This window comes from Pholcus phalangioides, unplaced genomic scaffold, assembly GCF_987345545.1.
Source record: "Pholcus phalangioides strain wild (caught in Gottingen) unplaced genomic scaffold, Ppha-v1.0 ptg000011l_1, whole genome shotgun sequence".
Taxonomy (NCBI): Eukaryota; Metazoa; Arthropoda; class Arachnida; order Araneae; family Pholcidae; genus Pholcus; species Pholcus phalangioides.
In genome coordinates this window covers 35,986,727-36,003,986 of record NW_028301604.1, presented here as the reverse complement: position 1 = coordinate 36,003,986, position 17,260 = coordinate 35,986,727, and the positions used below count along the sequence as shown (strand labels likewise).

The window sequence follows — 17,260 nt, the reverse complement described above, 5'->3', positions numbered from 1 at the left end:
GAAGAGAGCAACCGCAGGTCCAGCCGAACCGTCATCAGGGAGCGCAAGCCTTTGCAATACATGATGGCAGCTTTCCGGTTACCCCAACCGTCCCAAAAAATGTGGATTTTCTCGGTTGAAAAAACTGCGCTCAGCGGTTGCAGTTGTATCTGTGCGTTGACAGAATAAAACTATAGATGATGCCTTCCCCCCCAACCTCAACCGCGTGCAACCGCGCCGTAGTCAGGTCCCAGCCTAAGACGGCACTGCGGCCAGCAACTTTCAGCGTTCTCTCCCCACCCATTGTTATTTTCTTCATGTCGGAGCCTCTGTTGTGAAGGCTCGAAAAATGTTTCAGGCCTTCGATCTTGTTAATAAGCTTAATAGTTGTTCACTTTACCACCTCCCACTTTTTTTCTTTTTTTCTGTTGTCTCATGTCCCCATCTCGGGTCTACGTCAAAACATCGCGAACAAAAACATCCCACGTCAAAACATCGCCGTCAAAACATCGCTTGTCAAAACATCGCCGTGACAAAAACATCGCTTGTCAAAACATCGCCGAGACAAAAACATCGCTTGTCAAAACATCGTTGTGACAAAAACATCGCGGTCAAAAACATCGCCAAATACGTCAAAACATCGCGAACAAAAACATCGCTTGTCAAAACATCGCCGTGACAAAAACATCGCTTGTCAAAACATCGCTGTGACAAAAACATCGCGGTCAAAAACATCGCACGTCAAAACATTGCTGTGACAAAAACATCGCGGTCAAAAACATCGCACGTCAAAACATCGCAAGTCAAAACATCGCACGCCCAAACATCGCACGTCAAAACATCGCCTGAACATGGCCCTCGAAAAAAGATCGCCTTATGAAAAATTTTTAAATTAAAAATTTAATGGATTAAAAATTGTAATGGAAATCACCTCATTCCTTTTTTTTTGTTCAACTGGTAACCAAAGCTGCACTAAAAGTGCATTAAACTTTCAAGCGGCTTTGGTTGTGACAAAGCCAAACTGTCATGTGTATGTTCGACTGTTTCCACACCTATTAGTTTTCTCTCAATCCTTCGAATTCGGCCTTTTTTTTGAGTAATGGACAATGAATAGAGAGAGTTCTTATAAATTCTGTATTATACAAAAAGGTTTTTTTAACAGCTGGCTGATGCGAAGATATATTTTGGAAAGAGAGAAAATTTAACTGCCCCTGCGGGGAATCAAACCCACTTCCTTTCACTAATCGAGTGAACGCCCTAGACCAGCGGTTCTCAACCTTTTTTTGCTCATGGCCCCCTTTCAACCATTTTTCATTCCTGTGGCCCCCCTTGTGACCATGATCAATTTCCTACTCCCCCCCCCCGTTTTCCCGTTAAATGACAACTGTTCAAATATTGTTTGCAGTATAAATATGTGTTTGAATTTAATTTATTTTTAATTTATGAAAATTAAAACACAGTAAAAAAAAATATATAATAAGTTATTTTCAATCAATGTGTAAACATTGCGCTTGAAGACGGCATAACGTCATCAAGTTACTGTTCAGGATGAAGTTTGAATTATTTACAAATTAGTTTTTCTTGGGTAAATTTGAATTTTGGTGAATCAGAATTTCAAACAAATCAGGAAGTATAAATAATCAGATGTCAAAAAAGAAAATTATCGGTTTATTGATTATAATTTCGATACGGTTAGATTTACATTCATCGAGAAAATCTGATGTCCCGCTGAATGACAAGTTATCTCCAAGTGGCTTTTTGGTTCATAATGTGACCTCTCTCCCACAAGCGAACGAAGCAACGTGTGAGTTGGCTTAAACACAACACAATATTTCACATAACAGACACTACTGTATGTAATATACAGAGGGCATAGGTAACAAGACGTATGGTATTTCACTTTACTGGCAAACCGCGTTCACCCTACAGGAATACTTTCAATTAGAAAAATTATCCAAATAACGTGTATAGTACTCAGATATGTCATTCATGTGGCAAGGGAGTGTATAGTTATTAAAATAAAAATGTTAACTTTTTATACGGACACGTGTGCTCAAAAATTCAATTACAATATGTTCTTGCCTCGTCTCTTTTGACGCCAAAAAAAACCGTTTTATCCGCATTTAACGTTGTTTTTTGATTGGTTGTCTTCAAGTAAATGTTACTGTCAATCACTGTCAATAAAGTGACACTGTATGCATATATACAGTACATTCACCTCGAAACCTTATAATTATTGATAACACAACCTTATGGCAAGGGCTTTGATTTTTATGACCTAAAGAAGAAACGTAGGCAGCTAATAATTTATCAGCAACGACGTTTCATCTTTAGGTAAAAATCAGAGCCCTACTTATGAGAAATTGGTAACCAACACGCAAAAAAATCATTGTGCTTGTTTTTGTGAAAGTCTTAAAATTTTTGATATTTCAAGTGCTAAATTTCATCTTTCAACTACTCAAATCCTTATGCTCGGCATTGAAATATTCTGTCCACCAATCAAAAATCAATCAAATCTTTATGTTATGATTACTTAAATAGGGAAAAAATTGCGAAAAAAAATATTCTATGCATTTTGTTTGGCCACTCTTTTAATAAATTTCCTCATGGCCCCCTTATCAGCAGTCATGACTCACCTTTCGCGATATTTTCCTCCATGGCCCCCTGGAATATCCTGGGGGCCCCCAGTTGAGAACCACCACCCTAGACTATACAGAGGCAACGAATATCTCAGTTTTTCCTTGGAGCTCGTGTGCACTGAACACGTCCTTTTATCCGGAGAAAGAAAGGTCGTGGGTTCGATTCCCCGCAAGGGCAGTTGAAGCTTCTCTCTTTCCACAATATATTTTCGCATCAGCTAGCTGTTAATAACCTTTGTATGTATAAGTGGAGAGTGACATCATCCTCGAATTTTGTATTATCTGTACCCAGAGCCGTTATTAGGCGCTTTTTGAGCCGGGGAGACATTTCACACCACCCCATCATGGAAATATGGTTTCCAGATTCCAAAAAAAGGGGTACGAATTTTCTGGTAAACCGTGAAATTAATAAACCATTCACTATAGTTTTCTTCATCAAACTGCAAACAAAAGGCTAAATTTCTCCTGAACCAGAACACCAATATTGTTTATTGTAGGCTCTTTCGAAAGCTGGTATAGTGGACAAGTTTTTGATAAATTTAACCAATTGTAGTAGGTACAAGAGTGTTTGCGGAATTGGTGATTAAAAATTTTGGCGACAATTCGATTCTGAACTTCGCCAATCTTTCAACGCGCTCGCGCTCGCAACTTAATCAAGACATTTCGATGAAATTAGTGTCACTTTATAGGATTTTTGTGTTCTTCCCAAACATGCGCTTAGTTTGCGTGTAGGTCTTTTTTTATTCAGGTATTTTTTTTCCATAATCGATTATCCACCATAACTCGAAACGGTTCAAGATAGGACAGGGTTGTAAAGGTGTTTCATGTTCCACTTGGATTTTTCTATCACCCCCTCCCACCTTTCATTTGGCAGAATAGGATTCACTCTGTATATGCATATACATGTTATTGCCGAAGTTGGCCAGTTGACACGGCCAATGTCCAAAGTTCGGGCTTTCGTCGGGCTTTGAACTGTCCCTATATATCGATTCCTATGATTCGGGGTCATCCTCACGTATTTTTTGTGATAATTATGACCACTTATGATCATCCAAAGCTAACCGTATAATAATGGCAACCTTAACTATCAAAGAAATCAGAATACCAATATTATGGTGATGCATATATGGAGGGATATATAATGATCGACATATAGGGACTGGTCAAAGCTTAACGAAAGTCCGAAATTCGCACAATGGCCGTTTCAACTGTGCCGGCCAGTTCAAGAACTAGACAACTTCGGGCTTTGGCAGTAACACACACATATATAAGAGACATTTTGCAAATGACATATTATCTGTATCAAACATCGAATTATCCAAAACGTTGGGGGGGGGGGGGAATCGAATTAATAATTCGAATATCGAATCGATATTAGAATTAACCAAGTTCGAACTAGCCAAGTTCACCTGTACCTTTATTATTTTGTAATAAAATCTCAGAAAAATATGCGATAGTGTATAATCTTAAAGAATAAAGCAATAATAAAATAATGAAGCGCAATTAAAAATATCCGATGTCTTTTTGAAACGATGTTTTTGTCACGGCGATGTTATGACGTGCGATGTTTTGACGTGCGATGTTTTTGTCACGGCGATGTTTTGACGTGCGATGTTTTGACTTACGATGTTTTTGTCACGGCAATGTTTTGACGGCGATGTTTTTGTTAGCGATGATTTGACACGATACCCCCCCCCCTCTCCAAGGTCACACTCAACAAAAGAAGAGATGCTGTTGAGCTTACCGACAGTACAAGCAAGAGAAAGGATTTCCCCCCAAGTTATCTCCAGGAGGTGCCTTCAGGCAGCACTCTGGGAAGATGCAATTTAGGATGGATGGATGCCGGGGTGATTGCGAGATAAGACTACTATTGTCACAGAACAAGTGCATTGAGATTCTAAAGAAGAATAAAAAAATAATATTTCGAGCAGATGAGTTCTACTATTTAAAGAAATTTTTTGTCAAAAAGTTTTTTCTGAGCCAAGTGTGCGAAACATATGCACTCGAATTTTTTTTTTGGGGGGGGGGGGGGCCGAGTCGGCTCTTCAAAAATGTTGGGGGGGGGGGCTCGAGCCCATGGGCCGGATACAAGTTTACGCCTATGATTATCAATAAACAGTTTTATGTTGTGTCATTCAAGCCATAAAATTATTTTTTTCGGGAGATAATGTCCCAACGATTGAATGAGTAAGGTGATTGTTGTCTTACCTTTTTTTCTTGAAACGACGTATCAATAGAACCATCATGTCGTTTCTTTGCTGAATTTCGTCAGCAGCATTTCCTAGGTCTTCATCAACTTTAACGTTACGCAAGAGAAATCTTGATGACAGTTCCTCAAGCATGAATTTAGGTTTAACTGCAATACCCATGATTGATTTCACGTCTAGAAGGTCACTTGCTGTATTAATGTTCGTTGTTTCTATAATTAAAGTTCGAATGCTTTCGGATAATGCCTGACTGATAACTTTTTGTTTTGACTTCGGGAACTTATCAATCGGAACCAACATGATATGAAACGTAGAAAATCCGAGTAAAGTCGGCTTTTTTCAAAATGTCCATATTGAATGATTGGTCTGGAAAACACACAGGACATCCACTTCCATGCTTGTATTTCTTGATGTTTTTCACTACATTTCCTTATCTATCATAAAAATAAATTCCTAGTTGAGAGCAAGCGAAAGTGGGGGGGGGGGTGAAAAAACTGCAAAAGAAACTTAAATAAAAATGATTCAGATAAAAAAAAAGAAAGAAAACTATCTTTCAACAAAGGATGACCGGTTTTTTATCGCAGCGAACACTCGAGCGTCCTTCCTGTACCGTGGCTGAACGCCGACCAATATTCCCGACGAGTTCGATACCCGGTTCGTCCTTGTCAGAAAATTTTCCTGACTCAGGGGTAGAACAAAAATGGCGACATGACCGCAGAAAAAATTGCTACCACAGGGAGTCTCCCGTCGAGGGGTTAGTGCACCAACCTCTCGATGAGTATAAAAAAACAAACCTGCCGTTCGGAATCGGCAATAAATTGTAGGTCCCGGTCTAATTACCCCTCATGTGAAGAAAATGACCGTGGTGCGACAAAAATGATCAAATATTATTATCCGAGGATGATGTCCCTCTCCGTTATCCATACGAAGGTTTTTAACAGCTGGCTGATGCGAAGATATATTTAGGAAAGAGAGAAAATTCAACTACCCGTGCGAGGAATCGAGCCAACGTCCTCTCACTTTCCGGGTGAGCGCCTTAGACCACTAGACTACACAGGCAACGAATATCTCGATTTTTCCTTGGAGCTCGTGTGCACTGAACAAGACCGTACATGGACGGTCGGACCTAATTCAGGCCAAAGCTCACAATTGCTGACACTGCCACCAGATGGCGTCTTATCCGAGGATGATGTCACTTTCCGCTAACCATACGAAGGTTTTTAACAGCTGGCTGATGCGAAAATATATTTAGACAACAGAGCTGCCCGTGCGGGGAATCGAACCCATGTCCTCTCACTTGCCGGCTGTTAAAAAACGTCAATAGTATTATCACTTCTCCTCAACTATATATTCGGATTTCTTTAACCACTTTGTGATCTAGGATGCCAAATAAAGAGCATCCGAATTTCTTCCAAATCTCTTGTAATCGAAGAGGTTAAACAAACACCATTTTCCTTCATAGCGTTATTCTAAAACTCCTCATTTTACCTACATCTTGTTAACACCTACAACTTGTCAGATTAAATTGACAGCCCTAGGGAAGGGGGAGTGTGTGTGGCAGATGCTGCCACACAGGGCCCCACGCTTGAGTCTCACATATGTGGTAATATAAAATAAGTTGATGTTTTTACTACAAGGTAGCTATGTTTCAATTATAGAAATGATAACGATTATTCCCCAAATAATACAACAAATAAACGAGAATTATTCGCAACTCGAATGAGCCCCACAGATCATTTTCTCTACGGGCTCCGCGTCTGGTAATGGTGGCCCTGTAAGTAACCTAATCCTGGGGGTCTACTAGCATTTTATTCTGGGCTTGTAATCAGCTCAATCAAAATTATCAAATAACTTGGATAATAATGCAGTTATTGTAAAACCATAATAAAAGCAGTAGAGGGATCAAATGCAACCAATTTTTCAGCTAGTTTTTGGCTAGCTATAACTAATTTTAGTTATTTTTCTTTCTTCGTTAAATTATAAATGCCTTTTTATAGTGCCTATTTTTGGCATTTTTAGTGCTTTTTGTCTGCCTATTTCGACCATTTTTAGTGCCTAAACTTCCGGGCAGGGCCGCAACTAGGGGAGCAGGCGGGTCTCGTGCCACGGGCGCTGGACCAGAGGGGACGCAAATTTTATTCTCAAACCTCTCCTTCAACATTACAAGTGGGCGCCAAAATGTGCACTTGCCCCGGGTGGCCAAACATCTAGTTGCGACCCTGCTTCCGGGCTCTAGTTATTAAGAATGAGTTAATGATACATCCCCAGCAAAAGACTCCGTTTTCTCTCTTTCGTCGATTCTCTCAATTTCCAGTTTCATCATTGACAGCGGGAGGTCACCTAACCACCCGCGTCGGCCAGTTGACGTCATCTCAACTCCGTCTTCGTCCTTGGTCGGCCTATATATAAGTGTAAATAATAGTGTAATTCCAATTTATATATTTTTTTTCAATACAATACTCGTTTATGTTCATAAATAACGATATTAGTGGCTAGTTGTTCATTTTACTGTACATTTTGCAGGAGCAAAACGGGATAAAGACGGCTACCTGTGGATAACTGGACGTGTAGATGATATGTTGAATGTATCTGGCCATCTTCTATCTACTGCAGCTGTCGAGTCAGCGCTTATAACACACCCAGCTGTAACTGAAACTGCAGTTGTTTCTCACCCTCATCCGGTCAAGGGGGAATGTCTTTACTGCTTTATTGTGCTTCGAGATGTGAGAACATGCTATTTTTATTCCATATACCAGTTTATAGAAAAATTTACAGAAATTTGTGAAATTTCGTAAAAGTTTTAGTACAGTGACGAAAAAAATTTTCATATTTAACACGAGGCTGTGAATGTAAAGCCTCTACTTGCTTTTCAGAATATATTGTGCGTTCGCGAATAAGACTTTCTGGAACATTCCACGTATGTTCCAATGGATATAGGCTACTCTGGAATATACTCCGTGAGCATCCATTTCTACTTCAAGCCGCACTTTACTAACCAGGGCCGGCTCCAAACTTGAGGCGATGAAGCAGCTGCCTAGGGTGGCATGTTTAAAGGGGCGGCATTTTTTATGACAGATTTGTACAAATTTTTACAGATCAAAATAAATTTGTGGGGAAAGTGAGAGCGGGTAAATAAACGCAAGTAAATATGTACAATACAGTTGAAATGTTCTCTATCGACTCTTTGAAATTCAATGCTTAATTCATCTTAATACACCTTCACTTCCAATAAGTGTCATCAGTTTCTGCAGATAAGCCGGACACACCCGGACTATATCTTTTCTAGTTTCATCCATTCTTCGGGACGGTTCGAAATCACAATATGTGATGGAAACTTGGGTACATCTGGTTCTTCAGGTTCAGGTCTCTACAGAAGCTGGTTTCTGAAAAATTATATTCTTCCTCTTTTTTGTAAAGGATCTTTTCATTCTTTATCAACGTTTTTCCAGTTGACTTTCCTTTTGGCCAAATACACAGCAAGTTTGGTTTCCTTGCTCATCGTCCGAAAAATGCCCTTTTCGGCCAACACCATACTAGAGATATTCCTATTTCTATCGTGTGCTGGAATAGACCGACCACAAACTACTCGTACCCATATTTTCAACCACGCAGCTGGGGGAATTAACATCTCGTTTGCAACACTTCAGGATTAGGCTGATGAGATACTCATTCTCAATCTCATACGCACTCCGGTGAATTGGAAGAAATGAGTCCTACTAGAGACTTGCGATCTCTACCCTTCTTCAGCACGAGATTGTACCGGCCGTTCGTTATGTATTTATTATTTCACGTTTGTTAATAAAATTACGTCAAAAAGAAATGTTTATCTGGGAAACTTGCGATATCTGATGTAGAGCCAAGTCTGATAATGTCTGTTATTGACTGCCACATTTGAATTCGCAAATAACTAATACTTTAGTTATAGAACTATTTTATGTGAAATCATACATGCATTTATAGCGTTGACTTGATTTCACATAAAATAGTCCTTTAACTAAAGTATTAGTTATTTGCGAATTCAAATGTGGCAGTCAATAACAGACATCATCAGACTTGACTCTACATCAGATATCACAAGTTTTTACGGGTAAAGAATGTTGAGACTTGGCCACATTTTTTGCATGAAATGTTTTCGATGGGATAAAATTTTTTCCTTCCTCCTCCTTCTCCATTCTGTCAATCGACTGATAGTGGGCGGAGCCAGCTTTTATTCGAAGTCTGATAATAGAAGGGGAGAGAGATGATGTTTTTCTTTTCCCTTAGAGGTAATACAGTATTATTGCGTACAGCATATATCAGTAACAGAAAACGATAGTGCTTTTTCCCTTTTCTTTGTTTTTTATCATTATTATTTTTGGTTGGGGGAGAATTAATCAACTCACAATCGGAAAAAAAATTCTTCTTAAAAATAGGTGGCAATTTCTAGGTTTATTTATTTTTAATGTGGCAGTTAAAATGCGGATCAGGAAAATTTTAAAACCGCTTAAAAGGTTAATGAATGATTTTTTTTTCAATTTTTGATTTTACACAATCTATCGAGAACAAATTTCGATATGCAGGGGCGGCGTAAGTGTGGGCACAAGGAGTGCGTCGCATTCTGGCAGTAGGTTTAGTTAAAGACAGAATTTTAAAAAAAAATTTCAAAATTAAAAACTTTCACGCTTTAGAGCCATACTTTCACAACGAAAATGTTGAAAGAACAGACAGGGCGTGGGACCGTGATACCAGAAACAAGAATGTGCTCTTTCACAAGGGCAAGTGTGCATTTTGGTGCCCCCACCCTGTAATTTTTCTGGAATGGGCAAATCAAGGCAATGCGGCACAATTTCCTTAAAAGCGGGATGTATGGTCATAGCAATTTTGAATGGTAAACATTTATGTGCAGCTTTATACTGAAAAAAAACTGGTTTATACACGTGTCACATGGGTAAAAGCCCTACCAACCCCCGACCAGGGTCGTCTTTAGGGGCGGCAAACGAGGCTTTGCACCCGGGCAGTAGGTAAGCTTGAGCCGCCCCTGTTGATATGATTTGATAATATATAGGAGCCCTCCATCTTCAAATTTTTTCCGTCAATTGAAATATATCTACATTTTCTTCTAGATTGGAATCAAAATTATTTACACGATCAGAATTAGGGACAACTGTATACACGTAATTTACGTATTGCTCCTGAATATTTCCGTTTCATTTTTACTCATTGATGTGCTCTTGTTATGCTTTTCCCGGCATATTTTTTGAATGTGGCCATGGACAGTACAGCTATGGCAAATTTCTATTCAAATTTTACACTCTGAACAACTATGCATTCCAACACAAGCATGATACGATAACCTGAAATGCTTAAATACGTCGGATGATTTCAGACAAAAATGATTTAGTAATTTCAAAATTCCATCGAAACTCTCATCCGACATTTTCCGTGGGAAAAAAGCAGTGCGAATATCTTGATCGCATCCACAACCAAGAGGTTAGCATGTTTTCTTTCCGGCATACCAATAAAATTTGCTTCCAAGAAAAGCCGCAATTGCTGAGAATACAGTTGAAATATCAAATTCCGGGATAGAGCATATGGGAATGCCCATAGTGCAAGCGTTTTTCCAATCGAGGTAGTGGGCGTGTTTTACTTGCGCCGGTAGGGCGCACCGTAGCCGGCCAATTTGTCGCGCTCAACTCGTCGCGCCTCAATTTGTCACGGTACAAATTCGTCGCAGTGCCAATTCGTCGCGGTACAAATTTGTTGCAGCTCCAATTCGTCGCGGTACAAGTTTTTCGCAGTGACAATTCGTCGCGGTACGAATTTGTCGCAGTGTCAATTCGTCGCGGTACAAATTTGTCGCAGCTCCAATTCGTCGCGGTACAAATTTGTCGCTGCTCCAATTCATAGCTGTACAAGTTTGCCGCAGTGTCAATTTGTCGTGACGTCAATTTATATATTACAGCGCGGGATCAATTCGTCGAACCGTCGATTCTTCACTGTACATGTTCCACGCGAGCTTGTATGTAGGTTTTTGTCTTACACGTGAAATAAGAAACATGAAGAAAAATGTACACGCAGTTAACTGAAAATAATTATTTTTTGCCAATGCGGAAAGGCCATCGAAATTAAAATCACAATATCAATTACATTTAAAAATTTAACTGCGTATAAAAGTTTAATTATATTTGAAAATTCAGTTATAAAAATTTGAAATGTGTTAAATAATTGATTTTTGCAGTGATAAAATTTCAATATCATGTGGAAAAATTTCGGTTTGTATGATATTCCCCAAATTACAGTGAGCCTATCTTTAACGGTAAATTTCTATCTGCCCCATGGGATCGAGTTTCTCCCGCACCCCCCCCCCCCGTTCAAGAGTCACCAACATTTACCATTACAGTATCTCCATAAGAACCTGAAATATTTAATTAATTAATAATTCAATTAAATTTAATATTTAATTTTCACCGTATAAGACGCACTTCCCACTTTTGTTGGGATTTTTATTTCTCACAGAGAAGGGAGTTGGGTGCAGATCAAGGGTAGAAATGTACAGTGCTTATGAATGACAATTCGATGAAGTTTTCATATTGCCCACGGGATGAGCACCGACAAAGACCATGTAATCACCAATAAGAAAGACGACTATGGGTCAGTCGCATAGATATAATACAACCATTAATCTTATGTTTATAATCAGTCGCATATCTTTGGCTGGCTTGTTTGAATATTTTCACATAGTTTTCATTAGCGTCTACGTTTTTGGTACAAGGTTGGTGTGCTTGGTCTACATATATCTGTTGGCAAAAACAGGGAGTATTACAAAACCGAACGTGGAAATGATATGTTGGTTTGCGTGTGTGTTTAAAAGTTTTTCTCCCATAATTCATGTTCCGAAATTAGAAAAACGTTTAATGCAATTGAAAATGAATTAGCCTCTTATTAATTTTCTTTATTTGAGATTTTTGTTGTGTCATGAGATTATACGGATGACAAAACATAATGCTGTGCTTTTTAAAAATTAAGTTGTTTGAATTCAATTTAAATTGCAATAAACTGAAATCTCCTACGTATCGTTAAAAAAAAAGAAAAAATTTAAAATAGCATCACTTGTTATTCTATTAATCATCATCTGACTTTTTAATGCGATATTCAAGTTAGGCGTTTAAATAAAATATTACTCAAACTGAAAATAAATGAAGGTTTAGATATTGTGGAGTGTTTATATGTACGATACGAATTGTTTTCAAAATTAAAATTATCCTAATAAATGTAGGCTATAATCAGAGGCGGATTTATAGCTTTCTCACCAGTGGGCTATTCGAACCTTGCCTCCCTTCTTCCTTTCTAATTCATGTTCTTGATCACCAATTATTCAATTTTGGTCACGCCCTTTCACTTGAACTTGTCATCTTGGGATAAAGCCCGCATACCCCCTCCCCACCCAGGAAATATACCTCTGTGAATATAATCCTTTATTGTCTGTGAATGTTAATTCACTCTTGTATTGTAAGAAGAAACTTTTACTAATAGTTGACTAGAGCCGTATGAGTGTCATGTACATGAAGTTCCATGCACTGGGCTAAAATTAAAAGTCTGATTTCCTTCTTTTTACTTGAGAATTGTTTTTTAGAATTGAAAAAAAAAATCAAAAATCGATTGACATTTGCAGTGGTGTCAGAGACAGGTATGCTGTGAGTGCCCACGGTACTTTATGGAATGGGTATGAGCACCCAGAGAAATGATTCAGAAATCAAAATTTCCTGCTTCAAGATCAAGACAAGAACCCACAAGTTCCAAACATTTCTGGAATCCTTGGCCAGTCAAAGGTGCCGACATGAAGGAAACATTGAGGAAGGAGGGGGAGGGGGGTTGAAAATCGCCATTCATTCCGCATATAAGGGACTCACACTCGTACTCAGGAGGTGAACTGATGCATTGCATTGAATATTTATGAGTTACTGAAGTAGAAGGCTCAAATGGCATCAGCCTCCAGTTTCTAGTGCCTATGGTCGGAGTGTTTCGGTGTGATAATACAAAGTGATTTGAAATGTGCATTGCATTACAAAAAAATAATTTCAAAATAAGACTTTTCGCAGCTGTTACACATAAAACTTAGATACATTGTCGATAAAAAATTCCTTAAAGATATATTCTCTGCATGGATACATTTAATAGTGAATTACGGAAATCATGCTGGGGGGGGGGGCACATTGTTCGCAATTTATTATCTCGATGTGCACCCCCAAACGGCCCTCGCTGCAAGAAATGGGAAATCCCGACAGAAATGCGGCTTATATGGTGAAAATTAAATTTTAAAATTTATTGGATCCCAATTTATTTCTTGGTGTACGTTCCAGTATAGAAGAATGAATAGTTTCCTTTATTTGTTAAAAATTAAAACAGAGATGGGAAGGGGAAACATTTCCAATAAATGAGAAAAAAAATTAGTTCCATTTTTTACGCCTAAAGCAACTACCCTATTTATAAGATCACAACAAACATTTGAATTTTAAAGCAATTCAAATTTGTCACGACGAGTTGACATCGCTACGAAATGATTTCGCTACAACTTTGTACAGCGACGAAATGAGTCTGCGAAAAATTTGTACCGCAACGAAATTGGCCTGCGACAAATTTGCACCGCGACGAGTTTGTAGCACGACGAATTGACGCTGCGACAAATTGAACGCGACGAATTGACCTAGAGCCAGGGCGCACATAGTGCATTCCGGTTTTATTCATTTTAGCTGCTGTACTTTATACTGTATATACTTTTTTACTCGTCGAACCGGCCGGAGGGAAAAAAGTGAAATAAATGATGACGTAAAATAAAAAAAGCAATTCCAAGTTTCAATTCCATAGTTGCCAATAAAGTATATGGAAAAAGTGTTACCATAAAGCAGGAATGGTCAACTTCTTTCTGGTCAAGGTCCAACATAACGGTCAGCTACAGCATCATGTATTAGCCGCACCAGCAAAATGAGAGAGATCCGAAGAACACACACATTTATGCACGTCATAAGTATTTATAATACGACAAAACACGGGCAATTTAGTCGCTAAACTGTGTGGGCATTATATTCCCTTTCATCTTCAAAAACACATTCATTATTTATTTGATTGTGTTCCCAATTGCATGTGATTAGGGGTTAAAAGCGGACGAGACATATGCGGACATGTCGGAAATCGGGACATATGCGGACATGTCGGAAATCGGGACATATGCGGACATTTTATGTTTACCAATAATCAAACGTTACTGGCGAGTAATTCTGGCGAATTTTAAGGTACGTTCTCTGGTCGTGATCGGGTCAAAATCGGACATTTTATGTTTACCAATAATTTAACACTTATTGGCGAATGATTCTGGCGATTTTTCGAGCTACATTTTCTAAATGTGTTTAATGGGGGGGGGGGGAAATAAGTTCTTGGAAAGTTTGAAGAAGAATCAATATATGTCGGCTGCCGACCCCATGGGAGATTGTACTATGAAGAAGAATAAATTGACTGAGAGCTGGGAGGATTAGAGTCAATTGTCGCCTTGCTTTCTTCTGAGAAACGTCGTTTTCTAACATTGCCGTCCGTACCTCCAAATACGACTCTTAGCCAGCCCATGGATAAAAAAGTAATTTTAAAACTTTCGAAGGTTTAAATCAAAGGACTTTTAAGAAGATGTTTTGCAATAATCTCTGCCTCAGAATTAACAATCGCTGACTTCTGCAAACATAATTTAATACACTAATACACTACATTCCTCATAATTTTTATTCATGAAGCTTTGCAAAAAGTGACTTACACAGGGACGCCGTTATCAGACACGGGGCCCTCTCAAAAATTTCGAGGCATCAAAAATGTTTAGGACACCCTTAGTCCCGATTTTATATATTTTGTAGGGAGGGGAGATCATCAGCTGTTATTTCAGAATATGCAGGAATGCTGAGAAATATCCTAACAAAAAATTTTAAATACGCAATAAAATGTAAATAAAAAAAATTAATGATAATTCAGTACTTAAAGGTAGTTTCAAAGTAGTGAGAGGAAACAATTCCAGAAACTGATGAAAATTTTAGAATTGAGGAATTAAAAATAACTGTAAAAAATGGATCCAACACCAATGAAAATTCAGAATTAATTAGAAAAATAATAACAGAATTTATTTTTTTTAGAATGAACGGAAGAAAAAATTCTAGAATTGATGAAAATTCGGAATTAATGCAAGAAATAATTTAAGAATTGATGGAAGCCTCCAATAAGTTACCGTGAGTGCGGGGCCCGGTGCAACCGCACCTGCCGCACACCTCTAAGGGTGGCTCTAGACTTACAGAACCATGAATTCCGTTTGGGACGCATTATAACCAGATTGCTTTTCAGGCAGAAATTTCGAGTGCTTTGACACGTAGACTGCTCAACACTAATTTTATTGAAAAAAAACTTTTTAGTGATTTCAGGGTAATTTTGAGTGCTCATTCTGTGTGTGAATCTGGCATTATTTTTTTTCACACGCTGTAATTTTTAACATGAAGTGAAAACTAAATTTCAGTAGTACTACATAAGCAGCACACAAATCGCATTTAAATCTGCGAGCGGAGTTTACATCACTAGAAAGCTTGAATCAATGGAATGAATAAATTTAATCATGAAAAGTAATCAATACATAAATTGCAAGATAAGTCAATACTGATGATACTTAGGGCCGGACTTGGACAAGTGTGAAGGTTGGCCGCAACCGGGGCGTTAAATGTTAGGGGCCGCAAAAACGTGATGAAAAAAAATACTTTGATTGCATTTTAATTTAAAAACTTTGTTTTCAACAAAGCAAAAGCACTTAAACCTCGCTACAACGATACTCAATATAACCATAAATTACTCTACAACGATATTTTTTCAAGCCTTGTTTGAAAATGCCTATACTCTCGACATAACGATATATAATCCCTACATAATCTACAACGACATTTTTTCTTGGTCTGCAGAGTCGTTTTATCGAGGTTTCGCTGTAGCTTAAAATTTTGTCTAAAACCTTTAAAATTCAGACATCGAACCCTATTCCTCTTGCCTAGGGTTTTCACAGAACCCCTTCCTTCAAGTCAAGTAAAGGATGGAGGTGGATCTGGTGCTCCGGACGATGGGTTGCTAAATTCTTCTTTTAAAATTAAAAAAATTACACAAGGCATACATAATGCATACTTGCCCGGCCGAAAGAGTATGAAGTTGAGGTCCTGGGTAGGTAATCGGTTCAATTTCCCCGACAGCTCTCCAACCTTTAAATGTCTGGAAGCAGCGGGCAATATCGTTTAAATTTATTGTCGAATAATTTTTTTCTCTGTGACCATGAAATAGTAGTTTGATGTTCATTCTGCCTATGTAACCCTGGCGTGCTCCAGGGTGTTCATGGTTACTCAGGGATTAGGAAACTCCGTTTTCGAGGGCCACAAAATGCTTAAGCCCGTCCTTGATAATAAAATAATGCGTATTTGTAAATCAATAAATGCACATCTTTAAAAACACTCCACTCAATTATCAGATTTCAATATGCAGGCAATGCACGAAATTTGTGGTACATTTATGTTCAGAATAAAAGTAAAACAATATATGTATAATATTCATTATACATAATATATACATACATTTATATATCGTATAATATATGGAATGAAAATAAGGGAATATATTTAGGATATCAGAATAGATCAATGCAGTAATGATATGCTCTATAATGTTGCATTTTGTCCACTAACATGAACACAAAATGATATTAAATTAATTCAAGGAGAAGCACTTGCATGATTTTCTGTTATGGGTTTTGAATGTCTTTCATAGGAGGCTTCGGTAGAGTAATCAGCCATCATACGCGAGGCTCGAGCTTGCCTTGATACTTCTGTTCCATTACTTTCATATCTTGATGAAACCGCCTCTCTTGTCATTAAAATGACTCAGATTGTCTGTGAAATTGGACCAAGTAACTAAGAAGAAAATGCGCCTTTGTGCTCATATTAACAGTCTATTTTTCAAACGTTTGAAAATTTTTAAATTCAAATTACAAATTAATCGTATTTTACTGCAATTCTTCATCGTTCTCTGCTTTGTAATCATCATCTAAAAATTCTCAACAACCGATACGAAACATGATCAAACTGAAGATTGACCGGATTGAACGGATATTGATTAATATCCGTCAAAAATGCTGAAAATTTCGAATCTTTAAGAAATTTATGAATTTGAGAACCATCAAAAATCCCTGCTCACAACTGTGATGATGTGATATATGTAAATTTTGCGCATAAAATTTCGAAATTTCGCAAAAATAAAATTTTCTAAATTGGAGATTTTGCATTTATTCGCAAAAATGAACAAAACTAACGATACATTTTTCCTTCAGGTTTCATTTTGTAGCGAAGTAATAAAGTACTTAATTAGAAGCTAATATTTCAGTAGGCTCTCCATATCTCCTTC

The 17,260-nt window shown here is 38.0% G+C and overlaps 1 protein-coding gene across 1 annotated transcript in view; it reads left to right on the top strand.

Moving 5' to 3' along the window:
• The window catches only part of LOC149080388 (acetyl-coenzyme A synthetase, cytoplasmic-like), a 1,034,375-nt gene that overhangs the window by 851,812 nt on the left and 165,303 nt on the right, over positions 1–17,260 (top strand). The window contains exon 15 of the mRNA XM_089239527.1: positions 7,349–7,548. Coding sequence (XP_089095653.1) covers positions 7,349–7,548 — 200 coding nt within the window. The remainder of the gene's footprint in view (positions 1–7,348; positions 7,549–17,260) is intronic.